This window comes from Tenrec ecaudatus, chromosome 10 (assembly GCF_050624435.1).
Source record: "Tenrec ecaudatus isolate mTenEca1 chromosome 10, mTenEca1.hap1, whole genome shotgun sequence".
NCBI lineage: Eukaryota > Metazoa > Chordata > Mammalia > Afrosoricida > Tenrecidae > Tenrec > Tenrec ecaudatus.
The window spans coordinates 72,896,478-72,922,798 of record NC_134539.1 but is presented as its reverse complement, the minus strand read 5'-3'; the positions used below and the strand labels follow the sequence as shown (position 1 = coordinate 72,922,798).

Below are 26,321 nucleotides of genomic sequence, written 5' to 3'. Positions count from 1 at the left end.
ACACCGCCTAGCCCTGAGCCATCCTCACTATTGTTTCTTGGGTTTGGGCCTAGAGTTGCAACCATTGTGTCAGTTCATCGTGTAGAGGGGCTTCCTCTTGTTTCACTGCCCTTCTACCCAACGGGTTACTTAACAACGACAGCAAAAAAGGTGTTGAATGAAGATCAGCTCGCTTCTCACTCTCTTAAGCAGGATCAGAGCTAATCAATAAGGTTTTATGGATGAATCTTGGAGCTACTAATACACTCCAGAGAGCAAAGTCCAATCCAAACAGCGACTTCCATGGGTGTCCGCTGGGCCAGGGAGGCAGAAGGCAGAGAGGTCAGCTGTTTATTGGACTCCAAAATGGTAATGTTGATAGATTTTCTCTAAAGGCACAGGCTATCAAGTGGTTTTATAGAAAGAAGTTTTAAATATCTATATCTATCTATCTATCATCTATCAATCATACAATTTACCGTATATATGTGAGTATAAGCTGACTTGAATATCCACCGAGGCACCTAATTTTACCTAAAAAACTCCATTAAAAATGTGCTGGAAAAAACCTCGGCTTATACTTGAGTATACACAGCAACTCCTTGTTTGATTAAGAAGATTTGTGCAATCATCACCAAAGTCAATTTCACAACATTTCCCCCATATTCCTCATCCTCCCCTGCCACACCCTTAGCGATCCGGTTACTGTCCCTATCGATCTTCTTATTGGGGGCTTCATATACAGAAACGCACATGATACTAACAGGAAGCAAATCAACAAAAAACTCAACGATGATGATGGGATAAAACACAGAAAAACCTCATTCAAAAGGAAAGCATAGAGTCTTAAAAACTGAAACAACGTTAAAATGGGTCAAAGGGAAATCCAAGGATAAGGTATTGAATTTGAACCTCGTTACATCTGCCATAAGTGGCCTTGCAATGTTCTCTGTCTGATACCAAAGCTATCAGAGCAAGGGAGAACTGCACTGGTGTGAAAAAGGCCCAGGGTGTGCTGAGGAATTTCTAATTTTTCCATTGAGCCAATGTGCCTGCTCGTTTTTAGTCGGTAGCTAAGGCTGTTCTAAGAGCATTTCACTGGGAAACCTCCCTACTCCCTGCAGAGCCAGGATCTAGCCCCTTTAGGTTTCTTGTTGTTCCCCGTGATTTGAGCCTCTCAAGGATGCCACTTGGCATGGTGTGAACGCAGAGTTCCCTGGGGTAGGGTCAAAGGGGTGGAAATGCCACCTGCAGAACTGTTTAGACCTACATGGAGACAATGGTGGCAAATAACAACCCCATACTCTGATCTTTCTGTCTTATACAGGCTTCTAGGCTCCTGTAGCAATGCTTTTGACTTCTTTACATTACACTTCATTATTTCTATGCATATTGCTATTTACAGTTGTGGCAGTCACCTAATCTGGTGTCAATTTAAGGATTAAGAGTGTAGGGGTGGAGTCGAGGCTGTCAATCTGGAGATTGCCAATGAGATTTCTGTGTGGGCATGGCCTTCTCCTGAGAATTCTGGGAAATCTGGTACTTCCTTCTGGGAGGTGGAAGACACCTTGCTCTGCTACTCCCTGGGAGACATTGCAGAAGACAAGCCACATGGATACAACCAGACCTCGGAAGCAGGAGAAGCCACAGAGAGACCCCAGCCAGCACTGAGATGCTTACAATGCCACTGGACCCAAAGACTTTCTACCCACTGGCTTGTGATCGTCCTGCATTTGGCGTCATTGCATGTGTTATGTGAGTCTGAAGAGGACTTTATAGATTGGTATCTGACATGTGGGCTAATATCAGACTTATGGCCTTGGAAACTGGGTTGGGATGTTTGTTCAATGTTCAGTTCCTCTTGTATATAAACCTCTCCCTTATATACATATGCGTGGTTATGACGTTGTTTCTCTAGTCTCCCCAGACTAACACAACAGTTCACATACATGGCTTATTTCTGACTGAGTAACGATAAAGTAGGAACCCTGGCGGTGTAGTCATTTGTTATGCACTGGGTGGCAATCCGCAAGGTCGGCAGTTTGAAACCACTGCCAGCTCTGAGAGAGAGAGAGAGATGGAGCTTTCTACTCCGATAAACAGTTATGTCTTGGAAAGCCTCAAGGGCAGTTCTACCATGTCCTAAAGTGTCACTCTGAGTCAGCCTCTACTCTATGGCAGTGATAAAGTATTTAAAAACAAGCAGATAAACCCACTGCCACGGAGCCATTTCAAACTCATAGCAAGCCCATGCAGGCCCTCAAGGCCTGTAAAGCTTCCAGGGGGCAGGGAGCCACATCTGTTTCCCCAGGAGCAGCTGGTGGGTTTGAACAACCTGTGGTCAGCACCCCAGCACTTAACCCAGTGCTCCTCAGTATAGAAAATATCCAAGTAAATTCTTACGGACGGACACAAGGTTATGAAAAACATGTTGCATTTATATGTCATTTTTCCTTTGGGACTCTCAAAAAGGAATACTGAGGCACAGACAAATATTCACACAACACAATATAATAAAGGTAGGGAATGAAGCAGGCTCTGGCTGCCTTTCCGATGCCCGAATCATTTTTATACTGCTACTTAGAAGTAGGGGGCAGGTCCTTTTGGTGGCTGTGGATCTGCTGGCAGGCTGTGGGCCCACCATCAGTGGGCAGAGGCAGGCAGAGGGAATGCCAGATCGCAGCATTAGCTCAGTCCTGGGAAGAAACATTCCTTATGGATTCAGGTTTTTAATGATATGTTTTTGTCGGGCTATGAGGGAAAATAGCACATCTGTATCTTTTCTGAGAATCTAATGATCATCAGGACCATTGGGATAAGCATTGGTCCACCTTTCAGTTCAAACCTAGCAGTCACTCCACGGGCGAAAGATGAGGCTGGCGGTGCTGGATAAAGACGCACAGTCTCAGACACTCTGAGGGGCCCTTCTTCGCCCTATCGGGTCACTGTCAGTGTGGGTCTTCCGATGGCAGTGAATTGAGTAAGCACTTTTTGTTCCTGGACCCTGCGCTCTGTAGAAAGCCGTTAGAACGACCTCTAATGACTGCGGTGGTGTAAAAGTGAATCTAATGCAAGGTAGATGATAGTCACTTGATTTTTCTGATTTAAAAAGTTTAAACCATTTTTACGAGTCTCTACAAGGGTTCCAGACCCTAACCACTGTGTCTGTACTGCCTACTAAGAGAGTCTGCTGTACAGCCAGACGGGTAGAAAAGCTGGGAGTCTCCTTCATCCCACGTTCGTGGGAGGGCTCCTTTGTGACTCCTGGTGATCCCTGGGGGTCAGAGTAGAACCCGGCGCCATGGAATGTTCAGGGCCCGATCTCTCACAAGTTCACTGCTAAGCTTTTCTTCCATGGCATGGCTGGGTGAACGTGAGCGTCCAACACTTTGGTGAGCAGTCAATTGTGTTAACCATTTGCACTACCCAGGTGTGTCTGTGGTTCAGCACTGACTCGATGGCGGCGAGTCTGCTGTTTTGCGGGGGGGTTGGGGGGGAGGGGGGCGGTCTATTATTCTAAGCTATCTCATTTAGTGAACATATATTTTTACTTATTTAGTGCAATATTTTCCTCTCTTCCACCAACATTTTTAAGTACTCCTTCCCTACCCCACCCTAGTTTCTCAGCTCCCCTCGGGCTATTTTTAGAAGTAGGAAGCACAGGTGATTAATCAATAGGAACAAATATGTGGCTATTCCCCTCACATTTTGTTGGGAGGGGATGTGTAATTAAAATTCATGGTAGAAAGCATATCTAAGTGGTAAATGGCCTTTCTATGATGTTACCATGTTTCATTTTAGGATACACTTTCAGCAACAATTCTGCATTATAAATACGTTCCAGCTCATTGGTGTAACTGAATAATTTACTGTTTGGAGAAGTCTGGTTGGGGGAATATCATTAGTTCTATCACTTGGACTAATTGTTTGTGGGAAGTAGCCTCCTCATTATGTGTGTGGGGGGGGGGAGGGAAGAGAGAGAGAGATAGATAGAGAGAGGAGAGTATATATGCCATGAATCAAGTTGATTTACAATGAGAATAATGTCACAATTATAGTAACTTTTCATTGCCTAACTTAGAAAATTTAAGTGCCATACCCAATAAATAAGATTTATCCCTCACTGGGCTCTCCAATTTTTTTTTAATCTTTTCAAGGCATGAGGACAGAGAAGCTTTTCCCAAAGATTATGACATAGAGGGTCCAGAGCCTGTAAAAAAATTGTGTAATTCAACATACCGGCGGTTTGGAACCGATGAACCTCCAGTAAGTAGTGGCTGCTAACTTCTTTATTTTAAGTCAGGCATTATCATGGGACAGTAAAGGGAAGGAGCATTTTGTCACTGCCCCCACTATCACCTATACTAGTTACTTGGACAGGTGACCTAGCTGCTGTGCCCTTCAGTGATCTTACCTGTAAACTATACCCACTTCTTATTATCCATGTGAGAATCAGGGGAGAGAAGTGAGGGAGAAAGGGCAAACAGATTATAAGGATCTACATATAACCTCCTCCCTGGGGGATGGACAGCAGAGAAGTGGGTGAAGGGAGACGTTGGATGGTGTAAGATATGACAAAATAATAATAATTTATAAATTATCAAGGGTTCATGAGGGAGGGGGTGTAAAAACGAGGAGCTGATACCAAGGGCTCAAGTAGAAAGCAAATGTTTTGAGAACGATGTGGGAAACAAATGTACAAAAATGCTTGACCCAATGGATGGATGGATGGATGGATGGATGGATGGATGGATGGATGGATGGATGGTGATGAGTTGTACGAGCCCCTAATAAAAAATGATTAAAAAAATAAAGGTTGTAAATATAAAGTGCCTGGCACAGAGTAAATCCAAAGCAAATCCACTTCCATTGAGTCGATTCTGGCACACAGTGACCCTGGAGGACAAGATAAAACGTCCCACCCCTGTGAATTTCTGAGACTCTAACTCTTCACAGGAGTAGAAAGCCTCATCTCTCTCCCTCAGAGTTGCTGGTGGTTTTGAACTGCTGACCGTGTGGTTAGCAGTCCAATGCGTAACCACTTTACCACCAGGGTTTCTTGATGGATAGCAAGTGCTCAAGAAATGACAATGGTTGCGTTGCTGTGTTGCTGCTGCCCCCACATACTGCTCGGCTTTTCTTCACAATTACCTTATACCTTTACTGTTAATTGCCATTGAGTTGACTCCGACTGATGGTGACTCTCTGTGTGCAGAGGAGAAGGTTGTGACCTTGTTGGAAGCAGATTGCCTGGCCTTTCTTCCAAAGCCCCAGGGAGGAGGGGGTGTTTGACCTACTAACCTCTGATTAGTAGTCAAGTGCTTACCTGTTTGCTCCACTCAGGGACTCTTCTCTACGGAGTATGTGTTATGGTCTCTCTTTCATCGCTGAAGAAACTCTTAGTGTAAGTGTTGCTGGTACTGCTCTCTCCCCAACCAGATCAAAACCAAACTCATTACCAACTCATAGGAAGCCTATAGGGCAGAGTAGAACAGCCTCTGTGAGTTTGAGACGGTAACTATTTATGGGAGTAGAAAGCCTCATCGTTATCTTTAGTAGTGGCGAGTGGTTTCCAACTGCCAACCTTGAGCCCAATGAATAACCACTACACCACCAGGGCTCCTCTATCTCCCGCAGTACTCTCTATTTTCCTACACTCTACTTTCTCTCTAAGTTCTATCATTCATTGCAATGGTTACCTATAACTCGCAGACAGTGCTCATGATTATGGGGGTAATTAGGGTAGTTAACAGGTCCATGTGTACAATTTAGGTGAGAAATGATCAGCATACAGTTGTTTGGCCAGGTCATATTACAAAAAGCTCTTTTAGGGTTTCTAATAACCCGCCAAAGGTCAGGACATGCTGCTCTGCTGTAAGCCTCAAGCCTAAGGCATTCAGCTCCAGCTCCAGTTCCCCCAGTCAGCAAACCTAGCTCCTCAAATGGAACGTAAACTCCACAAGGCAGCCGTCTTGCCCCCAAACACTCAACTTTACTGGAAAGTCTACCGCTCTGTCTCATGCTTTGGCTCCTGGTTCTGGTACTGCTGCTCCTGTGTCACTCCTCTTTTGTCATAGGTGTCTCCTGGATCCAGGAGGTTCATGTCACAGGCATCCAGAGGATGTGCTCCATTTTTGACTCTTCGCTGAAGCAGGGTTGGGTGTGAGATTCCCCCTCCTGCTTCTAAGATGGCCCATTCTATGCCCAGAAGGATGGCAATTCCAATGAATCCTATTAACAAGCACTCACCAGGGGATCCTATCAGGATCTTCCCCCACTGTCTCTTATCCAGACCCATCAGGAAAAGGTTGTCTGGTGTGTTACAGGGCCTATGAATAGATGAACCATATAGACGATTCACTACATTGCAAGTGCGTTACTTAAAGTCACACAGCTCAGGAGTGGAAAGTTGAGTATGAACCCAGGTCTTTGATTTTAAATCCTTTGTGCTTTTTCTTAAGGTAGTGAGTGGCATTTGTGTAAGAGAATTAAAAAGAAGAATATTCATGACATAAGTGATTTCTGTTTGCATTAGTATGAATGGGTAACTGCTTGATTACTTGAGTGTCTGCTTAATTAACCCCTCCAAGATTCTTAAGTTGCATCCTAAGATGTCAAGAGCTTTGGGACTAGCCAAGGATTCAGTTCCACCTTAGAGGATGGCATCGAGGTCTTAAGAGCTAGTGATGCGGGCCTGGTGTGATACTGAATGCAGCAGGAAAGTGGGTGATCCCCTATCCCTTTGGTACAGGATGTGATAGAGGCCAAAAGATTAGGGCACTTTCTTTAATGTTTTATTGTAAATTGGGTGATGGCTCACAGAACAAGTCAGTTTTTCCTTCAACAATTCATATACCATTTGTTTCAGGCATTGACTGTAACCCCCACAATGTAACATCACATCCCAATTCTTCCCTGTGTTTTCCACTTTAGAAAAAAAACAAACTTTTATTGGGGGCTCTTACTTCTCTTATCACAATCCATACATTCCTCCAATGTGTTTTCCACTTCTGTTCACCCCCTTTCCTGAAGCTGCTTGTCTTCTGAATTTTGTTCATGGACAAATGCTGTCCTTTTGATCTTGAATGATTTATTGTTCTAAGGAATGTACACCTCCTTTGCATTATTATTCATCCCAAAGATCTGTCTCTGAGGAGGCTGAAAACAGAGCTATGGGAAAGGCTAGAACACTCTCTATAGATGGCAAAACCCAGGTGTCTTACAGAAGATATGGGGCCATCTATGCAGGACTTGTTAAGAAACTCTACAGTTAGGTTAGGCCAGCCTGTGTGGGTTTGCCCTTGAAGATTAGGGGCTGAAGTGTTGGAGGAGGATTTTTTTACTTGAGTGTTGCATGTCCCTCCTTCCACAGCTCAGAAGACTATCTAGGGGGGGGGGCACTTCGAGAGATGAATATGTGTGTCCTGGAAGCGGGACCACACCTGGCCCAGGCATGTGACACATGTCTGAGCAATGAAAGGCCAGAGGACAGGTCAGGCTTGCAGTGCAGCATGAGAGCTGACATGCTGCCTCTGGAGGAGCATGCTGGAGGTCAAGGGGGTCTCCATCTGTCTGGCTTCCCACTGGATGCACTGGAGAGAATTTGTCCAGAGTGCTGTTGAAGCAAAGCTGCCTAGTTTAGGTTGGGAGCAAAGAGACCCCACAAACGAGATAAATCAGCTCCCCAAACCCGAAGAAGAGGATTTATAATTAGACAGGAGAAGCTTGGCCTCTTTCTAGCTGGCTGTAGTTGAAGGTTCCGAGGAGGGTAATTTCTGAGAAATGACAAACGGGGCCCATGAGAGAAGCCATCTGTTTCGAATGTCTTCCAGACCCAGAGGAGATTACTCCTATGCCTTTTCCTGAATCACACCTCATCCTGCAGGCTTGGCAAGGGCCGGTGAGTGGAGGAGAGAGCCAAGCAGGAAGGCGGCAGCAGCTGACCAAGATCCTACCCCATCGGGGCAGGCGGGAAGCTTCATTGCATCCATGCCGGGAACTCCCAAGACTCAGCTGAGATTCTGCTTCGGACTGAAGGGGACCAGAAAAGCTGCGAGACTTGCCTGTGCTGGCCAGCCAGCAAACAGAAAGAACTTCTTCAAACAGAAAGAGCCTGCAGGGTGCCGCAGAGGGAGGCTGCTTGATTAAAAGAATGTTTCTTCATGAGTCCTTCCGCCTGAGCACAGCACAGCACAGTCCACGAACCAGGTCTGCTCACAGTGGGAAAGGCTTCACACCTGCACGCTTCCTGATCTGCATTGGATAGAGGTGGAAAGGAGACCGAGTGACGCCTAAGAACTTGCTCAAGGTCAAACAGCTAGAGAATGTAGTCAGGATTCATATCTTCTTCTTCCCCTCTTTGAGACCCCAAGTTTAAGCTCTTAACTGCATCTCTAAATTGCTCCTTGGGGAGCGCACGGTTCCAGTCCGTGTCTAGCGGCCTTTTAACCTTTATGCTGCGTGCTCCTTGCAGAAAGTGAACCCAGCTGTTTGTTGTTTGCTGCTCTGGCTTGTGTAGTGTGCAGACCTCGCTGCATATGTGTTGGGGCTTTGCTTCCTGAGTTATATCCACACATGTGCTGACTAACCCTATCCCCATCTGTTTCACCTCCTGAATGCCTTCTTAACATTTGTTTCTTCTTTTTCTTCTTTTTTGTTTCTAGATTGCTGCTGAGTGGTTGTATTTTACCTCCACAAGCATTTCTATTTAGCTGATTGAAGGCTTTCTTGTCCTTAAATGCAGCTGCTGGGGCTAATGTGAGCATCATTTCTTTTTTTTAAATTTAAATTTATTTTATTTTTTAATCATTTTATTAGGGGCTCATACAACTCTTATCACAATCCATACATACATCAATTGTGCAAAGCACATTTATACATTCATTGGCCTCATCATTCTCAAAACATTTGCTCTCCACCCAAGCCCCTGGCATCAGCTCCTCATTTTTCCCCTCCATCCCCACTCCTCCCTCCCCAATGAACCCTTGATAATTTACAAATTATTATTTTTTCATATCTTGCACTGTCCGATGTCTCCTTTCACCCACTCCTCTGCCGTCCCAGGGAGGAGGTCATATGTAGATCCTTGTAATCGGTTCCCCCTTTCACCCAACCTCCCTCTACCCTCCCAGTATCACCATTCTCACCACTGGTCCTGAAGGGATCATCTGCCCTGGATTCCCTGTGTTTCTAGTTCCTATCTGTACCAGTGTACATCCTCTGGTCTAGCCAGATTTGTAAGGTATACTTGGGATCATGGTAGTGCGGGGGAGGAAGCATTTAGGAACTAGAGGAAAGTTGTATGTTTCATTGTTGCTACATTGCACCCTGACTGGCTCTTCTCCTCCCCAAGACCCTTCTGTAAGGGGATGTCCAGTGACTACAAATGGGCTTTGAGTCTCTACTCCGCACTCCCCGCCTCATTCACAATGATATGATTTTTGTTCTGATGAGAGCATCATTTATTTCTAACGAGATTTAAAATAGGATGCTTTTTTTCATGTCTGGGGGGAATTTTCCCCAAGGCCCAAGAACAACACAAGGACCCCACAGTCTGTTGGAAGTAGAAGTGAAGTCTTAGGCTCTTTACACAAGATCCTCAAAGACGAGGTTGCCCGTTGGTTCCCACTCCTATTAAGGGTTTAAAAGGATTGAAGTCCAAGAAAGTAAAAGAGGAGAGTAAGATGAGATAGAGTAAGATGTTGCTGGGTTGTAAATCTCCTCTATAAGCCCCGTTGGGTGCCTACTGAAGTTATGACATGAGATGACTGTGAACTATCTGAAGCAGTAGTTGTGGAGCAAGGTTTATGTCAGAACTTGGGCCCAAATGTTTCACTTGTGGATCAGAAATGAGACACGTGCAAGAGAGAGGTGGCTCAGAACTGTGGAGTTGAGGTAGAAAATTATATAAAGCTGGAGGCATCTTACAGCATGGGCTTTGTCATTCAATGTTGAATCTCAAAGTCTACCTGAACTGCTAGAATCCGCGTTCGACTGCTCAGAGGAAGCCAACACACCAGGACACTTCTGGTAGGTGGAAAAGACGTTCAAATGAGCAATTGAGAAAAAGTCATCCAGCTCCCCGTTTCCCACCATGTTAGCTATACTGAGCCAACTCCAATTCAGAGACGAGGGAATCTGTAAATGAAGTACCAGAATTATTCTTGGGACAGAAGTAACTGGAGGATTTTCCTAGAAAGGTATTTCCACAAAATCAGAGACGTTTATTTAAGTAATACAACACCATGTGAAGCTATTGTTCCTTGACATATCCTCTGTCGCTGCTCATACACTTCTGAAGGCGATGCTACAATTCCTCTCTAATCCTTCCCTCAAAGAATTCTGTGCTCTACAAATTATATCACATCAAAATAACAATTATTACAGCCTCAGGGGACTCAAGCTATATTCTTTTAAAATTTTTTTTTTTTTTGAGTTTTGGGAACTAAAAGTAGTCCAAAGGGGCAAGATGATAGCTGTGGGGCCGTGGCGTAAGGTTTCCTAGTGAAATTTTTCCTGTGATAAGTGATAGCAGTTAGGTTTATGTCAACTCAAACCTGTGTGAAGATGCAGTGGTGGAGTTCAATCTATTCATCAGGTCACAGCTCCTGGATGCCTCTTTTGAGGCGTAGCCTTTTAATAAGAAGAACAGTGGCAACCTCTCCTTTCCCTCTGGCTCTTGATCTTCTGCCTTTCTGGGACTCTGGATCTGCCTTCAGGGATGGCCCCAGGTGGACCACTGACCCTGGGAGCCAACCTGGTAGCTATGGACATGCTCCCGTGTTCCCACCAACCTTGGATTCACCGGATCTTGTGCTCAAAAGCCTGCAATTTCCCCACATCCCGCTTCACCTTTTTGTGTCATTGGCCCGTAGCTATGTGAGTCTGCAGAGGGCTCTGACAAGCATCAGATCCATGAACTTGGGTTGTATTGGGATGCCTTCTTGATATAAAGTTCTTTAAAAAAAATCATTTTATTGGGGGCTCGTACAACTCTTATCACAATCCATCCATCTATCCATTGTGTCAAGCACATTTGTACATTTGTTGCCACCATTTTCAAAACATTTTCTTTCTACTTGAGCCCTTGGTATCAGCTCCTCATTTTTTCCCTCCCTCCCTCATGAACCCTTGCTGATTTAGAAATTATTTTTTTCATGTCTTACATTGTCTGCTGTCTCCCTTCACCCACTTTTCTGTTATCCATCCCCCTGAGAGGGGGGTTATATGTAGATCATTGTGATTGGTTCCCCTTTTTCCCCCACCTTCCCCTTACCCTCCTGGTATCGCTACTCTCATTATTGATCCTGAGGGGTTTATATGTCCTGGATTCCCTGTGTTTCTAGCTCTTATCTGTACCTGTGTACATCTGGTCTAGCCGGATTTGTAAGGTAGAATGAGCGTCATGATAGTGGTGGTGGGGGAAGCATTAAAGAATTCGAGGAAAGTTGTATGTTTCATCGGGGCTGTACTGCACCCTGTCTGGTCCCTTTCTTAATGGCACTTACACCATCGTGCACATTTCAGACTCACTTCATTATTAATTTTCTAGGTTTCTCCCGCTGAAAACAGGAACTTCTGGAGAAAAGCACCTAGGCGCTGCTGTGCCAGTAGTACTTGCAGTGCTTATGGTACATAGTGGGTGCTCAAGAGTTGGTGAGTGGATGAGTGAAGGATTACATTAGCCAATACTAAATAGAGGGCTTTTTCATTTTTGGTGGCTGCGTCGGGCATTATGCTAAGTGATGGACTAACACATTATCTGAAACAAGGAACTCATCAACTGGTAGTGCAGGTGGGGATGGAAAGTCACATTACAGGAAAGATCAGGAGGCTGTCAGGGGCGTCTTCATTGGAGCAGGTATGGGGAAGGCCAGGAGCTGACTGCTTTGAGGCCCCTGAGCTGGATTTTCAAGGAACCATCTCTTGGCAGGACGTGAAAATGTACTACGCAGGTATAATTGGTTTCTTCTCCCAGTGACCCCGTACGCTTTAGGAGACACTCTTTAGGGGATCTAGATTCACAGAGGAACAAGACTGGGGCCCCTCTGATTGTCTCTGCATGTCTTATCAGTCTAAGTGATCATGGGAAAGAGCATTTTCAGCGGCAGTCTTTTGATATTTTATTTGGACTTTCTTCAGGCACTGCATAACTATACCAGAGTGGATTTCTTTTTAATCAATTAATTAGTTAATGAATTAATTAACCAATCCATCTATTTATTTATTATATTTTAAAACATTTTATTAGGGACTCATACAACTCTTATCACAATCCATACATACATCACTAGTATAAAGCACATCTGTACATTCTTTACCCCCATCATTTGCTCTCCACTTAAGCCCTTGGCATCAGGTCTTTTTTTTTCCCCCTCCCTCTCTACTCCCCCCTCCTTCATGAGCCCTTGATAGTTTATAAATTATTATTTTGTCATATCTTGACCTGTCTGACGTCTCCTTTCACCCCCTTTTCTCTTGTCTGTCCCCAAGGGAGGAGGTCACATGTAGATCCTTATAATCGGTTCTCCCTTTCCAATCCACCCTCCCTCTACCCTCCCAGTATCATATCACCACTCACACCCCCGGTCCTCAAGGTATCATCCGCTTTGGATTCCTGGTGCCTCCAGCTCCCATATGCACCAGTGTACATCCTCTGCCCTATCCAGACTTGCAAGGTAGAATTTGGATCATGATAGTTGGGGTGGGGGGTAGGGGGGAGCATTTAGGAACTAGAGGAAAGCTGTATTCTTCATTGGTGCTAAGTAGTTCTATCTATTCCCCCCCCCCCACACCTCCTATAATATATAGAGCCCCTGGGCAAGTATCTTCGTCATGCTACCAAAAGCCCTGCCACCATCACACGTTACCCTGCTAGCCTGTTATATTGGCATTGAGGTGAGAGCCCCTGAGCAGCTGAAGTACAGCCATGTCCAAGCAAGGGGGTGCACATTGAATCACTAGACTCAAAGCATAAAGGGCAGAAGACACTGGATGCTGTGCCACAGACTGTGAGAACTTCCCAGACATAAAGGAGCCAAGGCAAACAGGCACAATTTTGTTCAGCAGATTTTTTCTTATACAGCCAATGGCTGTGTGCCAAGGCCTTTCTGCAGCTGACAGGCAGCATGGGTGAGCAGATCGGGCGAATATTAGCATTAACAGTATCACAGTCATTTTGAGTCCCCAAATGGCAAATAAGTGAATAGTACAAAAATAAGCTATCATTCATTTCATAAACAGAGAAGAACTAAGTAAGCCTCAAGTAAGAGCTGGGGTAGTAGCTAAACTATACATATACAAGTATATATGGCATTTAAATGGTAATTATTTTCTTTTAAAAATCATTTTACAACTCTTAAACAACTCTTATCACAATCCATCCATCCATCCATTGTGTCACGCACATTTGTACATTTGTTGCCACCCTCGTTCTCAAAACATTTGCTTTCTATTTGAGCCCTTGGTATCAGCTCCTCATTTTTCTCCTCCCTCTCCCACCCTTCCTCCCTCACGAACCCTTGGTAATTTATAAATTATTGTTTTTCATGTCTTACACTGTCTGCCATCTCCCTTCACCCACTTTTCTGTTGTCCATCCTCCAGGGAGGGGGTTATAAATAGATCATTGTGATCAGTTCCCTCTTTCTATCCCATCCTCCCTTCTTCCCCTCCTGTTATGGCTACTCTCATTATTGGCCCTGAGGGGTTTATCTGTCTTGGATTCCCTGTGTTTACAGCTCTGATCTGTTCCCGTGTACATCCTCTGGTCTAAGTGGATTTGTAAGGTAGAATTGTGTGTGTGGGGGGGGATGGGGAGGAAGTATTAAAGAACTAGAGGAAAGTTGTATGTTTCATTGGTGCTATACTGTACCTTGATTGGCTCATCTCCTCCCTGCAACCCTTTTGTAAGGGGATGTCCAGTTGCCTACAGATGGGCTTTGAGTTCCTACTCCGCACTCCCCCACATTCTCAATTGTATATTTTTTGTTCTTTGATGCTTGCTACCTGATCCTGTCAATACCTTGTGATCACACCAGCTGGTGTGCTTCTTCCATGCGAGCTTTGTTGCTTTTCAGCTAGATGGCTACTAAGACCCCAGATGTATACCTTTTGATAGCCGAGCACCATCAGCTTTCTTCACCATATTTGCTTATGCACCCGCTTTGTCTTCAGCTATCATGTCGGGAAGGTGAGCATCATGGAATGCCAGTTTAATAGAACAAAGTATTTTTGCATTGAGGGAGTACTTGGATAGAGGCCCAATGTCCATCTGATACCTTAATACTAAACCTATAAATATATGCACATAGATATGTTTTCCCATCATCATATATAAATAATTTACATATGTGCATGTCTGCATTTAGACCTCTATAAATTCCCTTTGCCTCATAGTTCTTTCCTCTATTTTCTTTTACTTTCCTCTTGTCCCACTATCATGCTCAGCTTTCATTTGGGTTTCAGTAATTCCTTCCAGTTACGTTGCACTTCATCAAGCTCTACCAGGCCTCCTACACCCTCCTTGCCATCAATTTTGGATCACTTGTTCCCTAGTCCATGGGTTTGTTAACACTACTTCCTTTTTCCCACCTCCTTCTTTCCCATGTCCCCCTGGAACCATCGGTCCCGTTGTTTTCTCCTCCAGATTGTTTATCCCATCCATATTATCTAGATAGACCTGCAGAGATAATAATATGCACAAAAAAACAAAGCAACAAAACAAAACAACAGCACACCACTGACCCAAAACAGAAAAGGCTGTAAGTAGTTCAAGGTCTGTTTGTTGATGTTTAGGAGTGTTTTCTGGTAGAGTCTGATGGAATGACATGCCCTGGCCCCAAAATCTATTTTTGGTACTCCCTCGGGGCTTTGTTGCTCTGTTCCCCTTCCTGTTTTGTTGCACACCCTTAGTGTTTTGCCTTAATGTGGTGGGGTCAGATTGGGCATAATTCCCATACTGTGTTTCCAGTGTTGTTCTCCCTAACACTATGGGACAATGAGGGATGTCATGTCTCATAGTGGAGCTGGCACTATGGTCCTCTCTGCATTGGCTGCTCTGAGTGGGAATACTGTCCTCAAGGCTTGGTGGGCCAGGATGCGCTCCGCTCTCTCTTCCTCCCCCTTCATTTGCTCCTGTGTGCTCTGATCAGACATGTCCCTCTCCCTGAGCCGTAGCTTCAGTGTTGTCCTCTGAAGTGAATTCTTCTGGGAGGAGGGGGCGCTATCCATGTAGTTGGGATTGGGGCCGGCCCCTCAGACCTCTCTGTTGGTTCCCTGGGTAATTATTTTTCAAAGATATATGTTTATATCAGATCTTAGTGATTCAGCTAAATTGAGTTCATTGGTTCAGGAACTTTTTTCCTCTCTGTGATTGACAACTTTTGACTACTCTTATCATACGTGTGCTTCTTGCATCCAGGTGTAAGTACCTGGCCCCAAATATATAGCTCAAACGTTGGTCAGTGGAATCATGCTACATGCCATGGTAGGGAAAGTGCTTAAACTGGAAGAAAGAAAGGTTTGGGGGAGACTGAGCCCAGGGATCCTTCTTGCTTTCCGTGTGCATACTCTCTGAGTTTGTAGGTGGCACCACTTTCCCCAGCATCCTCTCCTGGATTCCAGAGAAGGTCATCATGCTTGGTAAGGGAGAGGGGCAGTGAAAACGAGGAAGGCCCTGGACAAGAAGGACTGGCAGCCATGGGCTCAGACGGAAAAACCCTTGTGAGGATGGTGCAGGATCGGGCACTGTTTCCTGCCCTTGTGCATCGGGCCCCCCAACTCCAGGATCCCCTTTAGATGGGGTTTTTTAATGTCAGCAGGGCCTCACCTCTTTTTTTCTCATTCAGAAATTCTTTCCACACTTTGGTCTAGGGAAGGTGCTCTTCTTGTTTTTGGATGGGGTTGTGCATTTATTATTTATTCTAGGGAATGTGTATAGGCCAGAGTAGAGCTGCCCCTGTGGGTTTGTAACTCTTTACAGGATAGAAAACCTCATCTTTCTCCCCTGGAGTGACTCAGAGTTTCGAATTGCTGGAAGGCTGCTCTGAATTCAGGCTTGTAGTCTCCTGAACTCCGTGGAAAGCAGTTTCTGGTCTTTATCATGTGGCACCCAGTTAGGGTATTCCTGTCCCAGCAGTGCCAGGCAATGAAGGTACTACCTACCTTGTGGAGTTGACTCTTTCTGTACGCCTGGACAAAAGTTTGTGTAATACACACACACATATAATGGTCACATCTATATAATGAAAATAAGTCTATGGATCACATTTAAGCAATTAAAATATATCATTAAAATGAGGAATTTCATTTCAGGTTAAAGATTTCCTCCCTTCTCCAGCTCAAGCCTGAGAAGCTAGTGGAAAGCTGAGTGGGGGTGGGTTTGGTGGGCCAGTTTTCTGTTTTGTTTTTCTCTTGCTCTGCTCCTTCCTTCCTTTCTCCACACAACCAGAAGGCTCTCCGGGGATGATTCGCCTCATATTGATGAACAAGTAGAGATTGTTTTTATGGCAGGAAATAATGTTGTTAACTGAGAATGATCAGAAAAATATGAGACATGTCCAAGTTTGGTTTCTTTTAAGGACACGGGAAGAGCAATTCATAAAAGCTGGCTTGAACAGTAGGGGAAAAAGAAATTGCTTTCTTGGTTGTATCCTTTGGTTCCAGTGGTTGATGTATTTGTAGAATACGGATATGGCATTACTGAGTTAACCTAGACATACACAAAACAAAGCAAGGGTTTCCAAGGGCAAAATGGCTTCTGAGGGATCAGAACAGCCCTTTAGATTCTGTTAAGTGAGAAAACCTTTAGACACAGTCTTCGTATTACCTGTAGCTATCAACATCATCACCAACACCACTAAGAATAGCTATTTAACTTTTAGAGATCTGAGATTTTTTTATTAGGTATATAACAGTTATGTGTGATGTGTCAAAAAACTACACCTGGTGGTGAGCTGGTAGATGGGGTAAAATAAGACTGACTCTTATTTAGGGCTGAGGATCAAAGACAAAATGTGACCTCCTTGTCCCAAAGGGAGAGGCCAGATCATTAATTCATGCAAAGCGTTTGGACAATACTGGTTTTGAGTCTTTTGCTCTCTTATTCACTTTGAGAATTAAAACAAACAAAAAGAATTTAAGTTGGAAACCGTGGCTGGGAGGTTTTGGAATTTGGAGGAGTTGTTTGGAAAGTGTAAATGTGCAGCGGGTCATCCTTCTCATTGCCAATATACAGGGATGGGAAGCATGTCCCCATTCACGCCAAGCCTTCAAACAGGGCCTCACGGATTCCACACAGGGGACTTGACATGTGTTTTCTTGAAGCTGGGCACCTTGATGCACTGAAGTCTGACTCGGACTCATGCTGGACATGGAAGCTTACCTTCCTTCAATATGGACCACTTTGTTTTCTTAGGACCTTATAGGGAGCCCATGCGGAAGTCTCAGTTGGGGAACACTCATGAATGAATGTAACTGTATCAATTTCCTAGAGCTGCTGTGACAAAGTATCCAAGGTGGGTGGCTGAAAACAATAGAACTGTATTGTCTCACAGATCTGGATGCTAGCCTTTGAATCTATGCTATGAATCTGTGCTCCCTTCTAAGGCTCTAGCGCAGTGGTTCTCAACCTTCCTAATGCCACGGCCCTTTAATGCAGTTCCTCATGTTGTGGTGACCCCCAGCCATAAAATTATTTTTGTTGCTACTTCATAATTGTAATTTTTCTACTGTCATGAATCGGGAGACCCCTGTGAAAGGGTCATTCAACCCCCAAAGGGGCCCTAACCTGCAGGTTGAGAACTACTGCTCTAAAGGAAAATCACTTTGCCTCGCCCAGCTTCTGGTAGACATTCCTTGTTGTGTAGAAGGTACCTTCCCAAATGTGATTTTCCTTTGTACCTCTCTCTCTGTCTTTTAAGGACACTACTTCTAAGGACACTGTCTTGTAAGGACACTACTCAGATGGGATTGACCTATTCTACTCTGGTATCACCTTATGCTAAGTGATATCTTCAAAGAGCCAGCGATTCCCAAACAAGGTCACATCCACAGTGAAATATGGCCTCCACACATCTTTTGGGGGTATACAATTTAACTCAGAACAACTGCCAAGAGAGATTTTGCCAGAAACTCCAACAACAACACAACAGAAGGAAAACATTCCCAGGAAGTTGTATAAAGTATTCACATGTAGCCCAGTTACCCATTACTATAATGGACCCTGGACAGTGAATTCTGCAAGTTCGTGTTCCCAGTTAAAATTTTGAGATTCAAATGGGAGGAAGAAGTACAGGTTAATATTGGGGGACAGCATTTGCCTCTGATATAGGTGACAGGTAGAGGTTAAAAGTGGGCTCTGGATTCAGATGGCTTCAGTTTGATTTTTGGCTTCACTACTTGCAGCGGTTCTCAACCTGTGGGTCTCGACCCCTTTATAGGTCGAACGACCCTTTCACAGGGGTCACCCGATTCATAGCAGTAGCAAATCGACAGTGAAGAAGTAGCCACAAAAATAATTTTATGGCTGGGGAGTCATCACCACATGAGGAAGTGTATGAAAGGGTCACAGCTTTAGGAAGGTTGAGAACCGCTGCTTTATGGGCTTGTACCTTATTGCTTTCCTTAAAAGTACTGAAGACACTCTCCTCCAGTGATTTCACTTTTTCCTCCTAAGGCCGTATTTGTTACACAACATCCATAGGGTTGTTTTGAGTATTTAATACCGGCATGCATGTAGAGAGCATCATATAGTGGCGCAGGAAAAGTGCTTAAAAAGTTGAAACCCCACTAATGCAAATATTACATTTCCTCACACTCCTAGTTATTTCCTGTCTGGCAATCTCTTTTTAACGACCATTTCTAAAGCTCTTGATTGACTCGGTGATATATTTTATTGTTGAAAATGATCACTATATACATAAGGATAATTTTCAGCTCAAGAGTATACCTTAAAATGATGGCTGAAAAAAGGTTTTTTTCTTGTTTTATTATTTTTTAAAAGGAAATGTCTTTTTATCACAATCTCTTTTTGTCACTATTGCTAACACTGTGCTTTCCACCGCTGAATTGTGGAGCTGGGAAGAATCTAAGGGGCAGAGATGGCGAGCTAGGGAAAGGGGCTGAGAGGCTGAAGACTGGAGAGAATGAAGACTTAGAGAGAACAGTGATGGGGGCAGTCCCTGTTCCTGAGAGCCATGGCGTAAGCTAGGGAGCCAGCGACTAGAGTTAACGATGTTTTTGAAGAGAGTTAAGTCCTTAGTTAGAGCAGAGCCCCATGACTGATCCATAGTGACCCAAAGGCATTTGATTATGCCTATGAAGGGAGGGTGACCCGACTTTGTCTAACGTACTTTGGATATGTTATCAGGAAGATCCAGTCTCTAGAGAGAGACATTGTGCTTGCTAAAGAAGAAGAGGTTCAGTGCAAGAGGAAGACCCCCATTGAGATGGGTTGACACAGGGACTGCAGCTAGGAGCTCAGACATAGCAATGACAGTGAGGGTGGCACAGGACCGAGTTCTATGATATATAGATGGAATGGCTACGAATTGAAACCTTTTAACACACGTGTGACAACTCGCTATTGAAGGCTCTAAGTCCCTAAAGAATAGTCTCTCTATATTAAAAACAAACAAACGAAACTCTAGAGGGATTAAAATGTTCTAGAACTTCACTGGATGCCTCGGGAAACCTAGTCTTGAGATGCGGGGGCAAAATGGGTCCTATTTGGGTTGGTAAGTTGGGGCTCCCTCCTGTGGCTGTTGCCATTGCGATGTCCAGAGTTCCTGACGGAGAAAGCACGGAGTCGTCCATATTCAGTGTTGTCATACAGGTATCCTCATAGTCATAATTGTTTGATAATTCACTGACATGTCCTTTATGACAATGCGTGCTGCAGCGAACCCCAAGGGTGGTGAGATGACAGCAGCGAAACCATCTATGACTTACAAAGGGATTGCGACAAACATTTCCTTACTTTAGAGAAATTAACATGTGCCTACCCTCAGAAAGACAGAGTGTTTGACAGAAAGAGAACGCAGCACATTTCACTTCATTGAAACAACTAATATGATTTTGGTAAGGAATTGCCATTTTTACCTATTTGTGATGAAATAGTTGGCTGTTGTGAGATCTGTTCCTTGTTTTTTAATCCCAATCAGAGTCAAGGAGTCAAAATTATTCCAACAGAAATGTGTGGTAGTAACTGACCTTTTTTTTTGGCGTTAATTTATTTTCCCAGGTTTGGATATCAGAAACACACGAGCAGATGGCTCAAATTCATTTCAACACAGAAGTGGCTGAAATGAAGAGCAAGGCCTTACTGACTGGGGATACATTAAGCTCTGGGATTATTGAAAGGTATTTGTAATCCTGTCCTTTGCTTACAGAGCAGGTGTAACATGCAGGCTAGAGTTTATGTTAGCAAAGAGATACCATGGCACAGCTGCACTTCACAGAAAGACACCCAGCACTTCCACCTCAAACTCTCCTGATTTCTGCTCATGTTGAGCTGTTTGCTTATGTTCTTTATAACAGTGGGACAGATGTTCTTGCATGTGTGTTTCCCCGGGGGCCGGGGGTGGGGGGTGGGGGAAGGCTGCTTCTTAGTCATTTCTGTGGCCCTACAACCTGGCAAAATACCTCTCTCTGCTGTAGGCATTGTTTTATTCTTGTAGTCCTTGGGAAATGACCCTGAAATCATGCCCCAATGCTAGAATTACCCCATATTTGTCAGGAATGTTTAGTTTGCAAAGCTCATGAAGAGGTCTAACATGAAGCCCTTTTCAGAGCATACTCATCATAAAAATTCAGCCCCGGTCATTTTACGCGTGGCTTTGAAAGTTTGAAACTACCCGTCTGACATGTCTTCTTGTAATAAAAACAAACAAACAACTGTTATCTTGTTTTCAGGGACACTGGATTGCCTGCCAAGGGCTTTGGAGCCATCTTTACAAGACACCCACCAGATCACCACAAAATGTGAGTCATGCTATATTGCTGTAGATGGTGCAACATGTTTCTGCATGACTTGGGATGTGTGTTTTGTAGGGGCTAAGGATGTGTGTGTGTGTGTGTGTGTGTGCCAAGAACACCAATTAAAAAAATCATTTTATTGGGGCTTGTACAACTCATCACAATCCATACATATGAGCATTGTGTTAAGCACATTTGTACATTTGTTGCCACCATCATTCTCAAAACATTTGCTCTCCATGTAAGCCCCTGGCTTCAGCTCCTCATTTTCCCCCTCCCTCACCACTCACTGCTCACTCATGAACCCTTGATAATTTATAAATTATTATTTTGTCATATCTTACACTGTCTGACGTGTCCCTTCACCCACTTTTCTGTTGTCTGTCCCTCAGGAAGGAGGTTATATGTAGATCCTTGTAATTGATTCCCCCTTTCTACCCCACCTTCTCCCCACTCTCCAGGTATACCCACTTTCATCACTGGTCCCGAAGGGATCATCCATCCTGGATTCCCTGTGTTTCTAGTTCCTATCTGTACCAGTGTACATCCTCTGGTCTAGCCAGATTTTTTAAGGTAGAATTGGGATCATGATAGTGGGGGTGGGGGAAGGAAGCATTTAAGAACTAGAGGAAAGTTGTATGTTTCATCGTTGTTACATTGCACCCTGACTGGCTCGTCTCTTCCCTGTGACCCTTCTGTAAGGGGATGTCCACTTGCCTACAGATGGGCTTTGGGTCTCCACTCTGCACTCCCCCTCATTCACAATGATAGGATTTTTTGTTCTGGGTCTTGGATGTCTGATACCTGATCCCATTGACACCTCATGATCACACAGGCTGGTGTGCTTCTTCCATGTGGGCTTTGTTGCTTCTCAGCTAAATGGCCACTTGTTTACCTTCAAGGCTTTAAGACCCCAGATACTATATGTTTTGATAGCCAGGCACCATCAGATTTCTTCACCACATTTGCTTATGCACCCGCTTTGTCTTCAGCTATCGTGTCAGGAAGGTGAGCATCATGGAATGCCAGTTTAGTAGAAAAAGTGTTCTTGCATTGAGGGAGTACTTGAGTGGAGGCCCAATGTCCATCTGCTACCTTTATACTAAACCTGTAAATATATTCACATAAATATATTTCCCCATAATTGTATTAAAATATTTTACACATGTACATGCCTGTATTTAGACCTCTATGAATGCCCTTTGCCTCCTAGTTCTTTCCTCTACTTCCTCTTACCCTCGTCTTGTCCCACTATCATGCTCAGCCTTCATTTGGGTTTCAGTAATTCCTCTGGGTTACATTGCCCTTGATCAAGCCCTACCAGGCCTACGACACCCTCCTTGCCACTGGTTTTGGATCACTTGTTGTTCCTTTGTTCTCTGGGTTGGTTAGCACCACTTCCTTTCCCTCATCTCCTCCTTTCCCATGCCCCCCCTGGAACCATCGGTCCCATTGTTTTCTCCTCCAGATTGCTTATCCAGCCTATCTTATCTAGATAGACCTGCAGAGAGAATAATATGCACAAAAAACAAGACAGAGCAAAACAAAGCGACAAAAGAAAAGAAAATGACAACAACAAAAAAACAATGACCAAAAAAATCCTGTAAATAATTCAAGGTCTGTTTGTTGACCTTTAGGAGTGTTTTCCTGTCGAGACTGATGGGGTGCCATGCCCTGGCCCCAAAGTCTATTTTTGGTACTCCCTTGGGATTTCCTTGCTCTGCTCCACTTGCTGTTCTGTTGTACACCCTTAGTGTTTTGCTTCAGTGTGGTGGGGTCAGATCGGGTACAATTCCCATGCTGTGTCCCTAGTGTTGTCCCCTATAGGGTTATGGGTCAGTGAGGGATGTCAAAGAACAACAAAATTTTTATATGTCTCAATTTCTTCATCTGTGAAATGAGGATGATGATTATAGAGGTACCCCAAAATATTTGTGTATTAAGCATTTTAACATATGTAAAAATTGCAGTTATGAATGCCCTTTATGTATCAGTTTACAGATTTCTGTAACCAAGTATTCTTTCTGCTAATAAATATGTATAACATTAATAACAATAATATAACTAAGAGGCTGCTATTTTCACAGATGAAGAGAAATTAGTTTACTTGGGGGAGAGTATGACTTGTTACTATTGAAAAAATGAATTTTCCTTTCACTCATAGTTCTAAAGATAATAATAATAATCATAATAACCACCCACTGCCATCGAGTTGATTCTGACTCACAGCGACCCCATGCTGTGTTTCTGAGACTGTAAATCAGTGTGGGTGCCAAAAGCCCCATCTTCCTCCTGTGGGGCAACTGGTAGGTTTCAACATCTGAATTGGGGTAACCCACTATGCCACCCGGTTTGCCTTCTGAAATTTCGGTTATGCTGTGTAAAGAAGTGATATGGAAATATAGGCACTTCGAAGCCTGACGAACTTCTATGTATTGAATTGTGCATTAGGAAAACATAAGCAGGGTGTGTATCATCATTGCTGGAAATTAGGATGACTTTGTTTCCTTTGAGAACTACCTGGCCTTGTTTTGTGCAGCCTACCTGGGGGAGTGACTGAGGATAATGCCTCACCCTCTGTCCCTGTCACTGTTATCATTCTGTTACGGTCCTGGAGCCACAGGTTCTAACCCTGATTGTTCTAGCAAGGCTGGCCTGGGGCTGAATCTCCCATAGCCTCCTGGTGTAGAATTTCTACGTGGGCTTGAGGGTCCACAGGGCGTATCTGTAGGGGATAATTCTAGAGGAGGGTAGACTTCTGACCCCTTTCCCTGCACTGAGGTCTGCAAAGACAAGGGAAGTCTGGATTGTGTGCTCAAAATTGCATTTTTCAGCACTGATTAGTGTTTTCAGATCAGGACAGAGAATGAAACACCCAGGGCTCCGAATAATAGAGGATTTGATGACAATCGCCTTCATTCTTGACATGCTGATTTCAGTATCGATATTGGTCATGCCAGTCACTGATGGCCAGTAGGCCCCTGTGTGGTCTCCCCTGCCCCAGTTAGAGAGCAGTCCCTGACATAGCGGAACTGGGTAGTATGTTCTAAGGAGCAATGGATGCCAGGGAAAACAATTGCCTGAGAGCTGTAATAGAGGGATTCAATTCCTGTCTCCCACGTTTGACCACAAAGACACCAGCTGGGGTCCCCCTTGTCAACGGGCCACCTATGTTGTCATCAGAAGTAAAGGCAATTGGTGGGATCAGGAGTAATATGGAAAAACTCCCAGTTTTTTTTTTAATACTCATGACCTATTCAAAAAGCAGTAGCATCCAAAGGAACAGCAAATGATAGACTACACAGACCAATGGCACCAGGCCCAGTGGATTAATGGGCACAGAAATGTAAAATGTTATTATGTGGGCAAATAAAAGATTCACTTGAAAACATGAAGCAAAATCAGATGTATCAGATGTACATTCACTTCCCAACAGAAACCCTGGAGGCAAAGTGCAAAAAGTATTATCACTGAAGTCTTGGAGAAGAAGCATTTGGGGCCCAAGATTTTTCCATGTGTGAAGGTCTTATTTTCAGACCTATCAGAACTGGTTTCAGATTTCCCACGTGGCTGTGACCCACCGTGTTGCTCTTAGCTGCTGGCCCCGGCGCATGGCAATCCAATGCACAACAGAACAAAACACTACCATACAAAGCACAACAGACAGAACAAAACACTGCCCTGCCCGATGCCATTGTTGTGAATCAGTTCTGGGTGGGCCATTTTGATAGATCAGTAGAGTTTTCATTGACTGAATTTTAGAAGTAAGTCACCAGGCCTTTCTTACTAGTCTATTCTAGACTGGAAACAGCTGAAACCTATTCAGCATCCTAGCAATCAATGCACAGGTCTTCACCTGACAGATGGATGTTGGCTGCATTTGAGGTGCGTTGGCTGCAAGTGTAACTCCCATATGGAAGGCAAGAATTCTACTAGTGAACCACTGAAGCCCGCAAGAACAACTACAGAGGTGGGCAGAATGTCCTAGGCGACTGCTTTCAAGTGTTCAACATCAAACCTTGGAAGACTGTGCTTCGTGAGAACGTGAGGTGAGTGGAGCGCCACTCTCCCTAGACTGAAGGATGGAAGCACCTTTGCTGACTACAGTGCAGGGAAGTGAACCCGAGTGCAGACAGACCACTGTTTTAGTAAAGGAAGATGGAATAGAAAGTTAGGTTGAATTTTGGGGGTAGGATATTGGCGAGGAGGAAGTTGAATGGGGAGGTAGGAAGTCTTTATGAGCTTTCCCACTAGTCTGTGGCCAAAGCCTAGCATCTGCATATCCTCATTTTAAAAAGCAAACAGAATTGTCGGTACAGCATTCTGAAATCTCATAATAATTACCCTTTGTGCATAGTAGTAGGTCATTGTGCATTGGGTTCTGGTGCCATTGAGCTCCTGGTTCAGTTTTTCAAATTTTAACTCTGGCACTTCCTAGCTGTGTGATCGTGGGCTGGTTTACTTAACCATTGTGCCCCTCAGCTCCTTCCACTGTAAAGTGGTGATGTTGATTGTAAAGACACCCAGGATATAGGGTTGTGGTTAGCCCTAAGCAAGTTAATACATGCAACCATCTCATAATTGACGCGTACACAGGAGGTGCTATGCAAATCTCTGCTGTACTGGGCCCTTGGTGAAACACGTACAGTCTGCAGATGCACATCTGTTGGTGCAGAGCCATTTTCTTGATTTAATTCATTGGGGATTGATAGCTTCTGTGTTCTCTTTCTCTCCCTTTGGAAATCTTTTACTTGGGTCTTGTATTGTCTGGGCTGCTCCTGTACATTTCATGCCTTTTCTTCCCTATTTTCCTTTTCATGCGATGCTTTCTTGTCTGCCTTCAAGAACGCATCATGTCTTCTAGCATATTGTTAATTTCAAGAGTTCTCTTTGGCCTGGTAGGGCTTGATCAAGGACAATGTAACCCAGAGGAATTACAGAAACCCAATTGAAGGCTGAACATGATAGTGGGACAAGAGGAAAGTAAAAGGAAATAGAGGAAAGAACTAGGAGGCAAAGGGCATTTACAGAGGCCTAAACACAGACATGCACATATGTAAATATATTTATATATGATGATGGGAAAATAGGTCTATGTACATATATTTAAAAGTTTAATATTAAGATAGCAGATGGATATTGGGTCTCTACTCAAGTACTCCCTCAATGCAAGAACACTTTGTTTTATTAACCTGGCATTCCATGATGCTCACCTTCCCAACACAATCGCTGAAGACAAAGTGCATGCTTAAGCAAATGTGGTGAAGAAAGCTGATGGAGCGCGGCTATCAAAAGATATAGCATCTGGGGTCTTAAAGGTTTGAAGATAAACAAGTGCCCATCTAGCTGAAAGGCAACAAAGCCCAC

At 44.1% G+C, this 26,321-nt stretch overlaps 1 protein-coding gene across 1 annotated transcript in view; it reads left to right on the top strand.

Annotated features, from left to right (window-relative positions):
* The window catches only part of CFAP95 (cilia and flagella associated protein 95), a 107,669-nt gene that overhangs the window by 36,318 nt on the left and 45,030 nt on the right, over window positions 1-26,321 (top strand). The window contains exons 2-4 of the mRNA XM_075559550.1: window positions 4,137-4,245; window positions 20,221-20,339; window positions 20,892-20,960. Of these exons, the coding sequence (XP_075415665.1) occupies window positions 4,137-4,245; window positions 20,221-20,339; window positions 20,892-20,960 (297 nt within the window). The remainder of the gene's footprint in view (window positions 1-4,136; window positions 4,246-20,220; window positions 20,340-20,891; window positions 20,961-26,321) is intronic.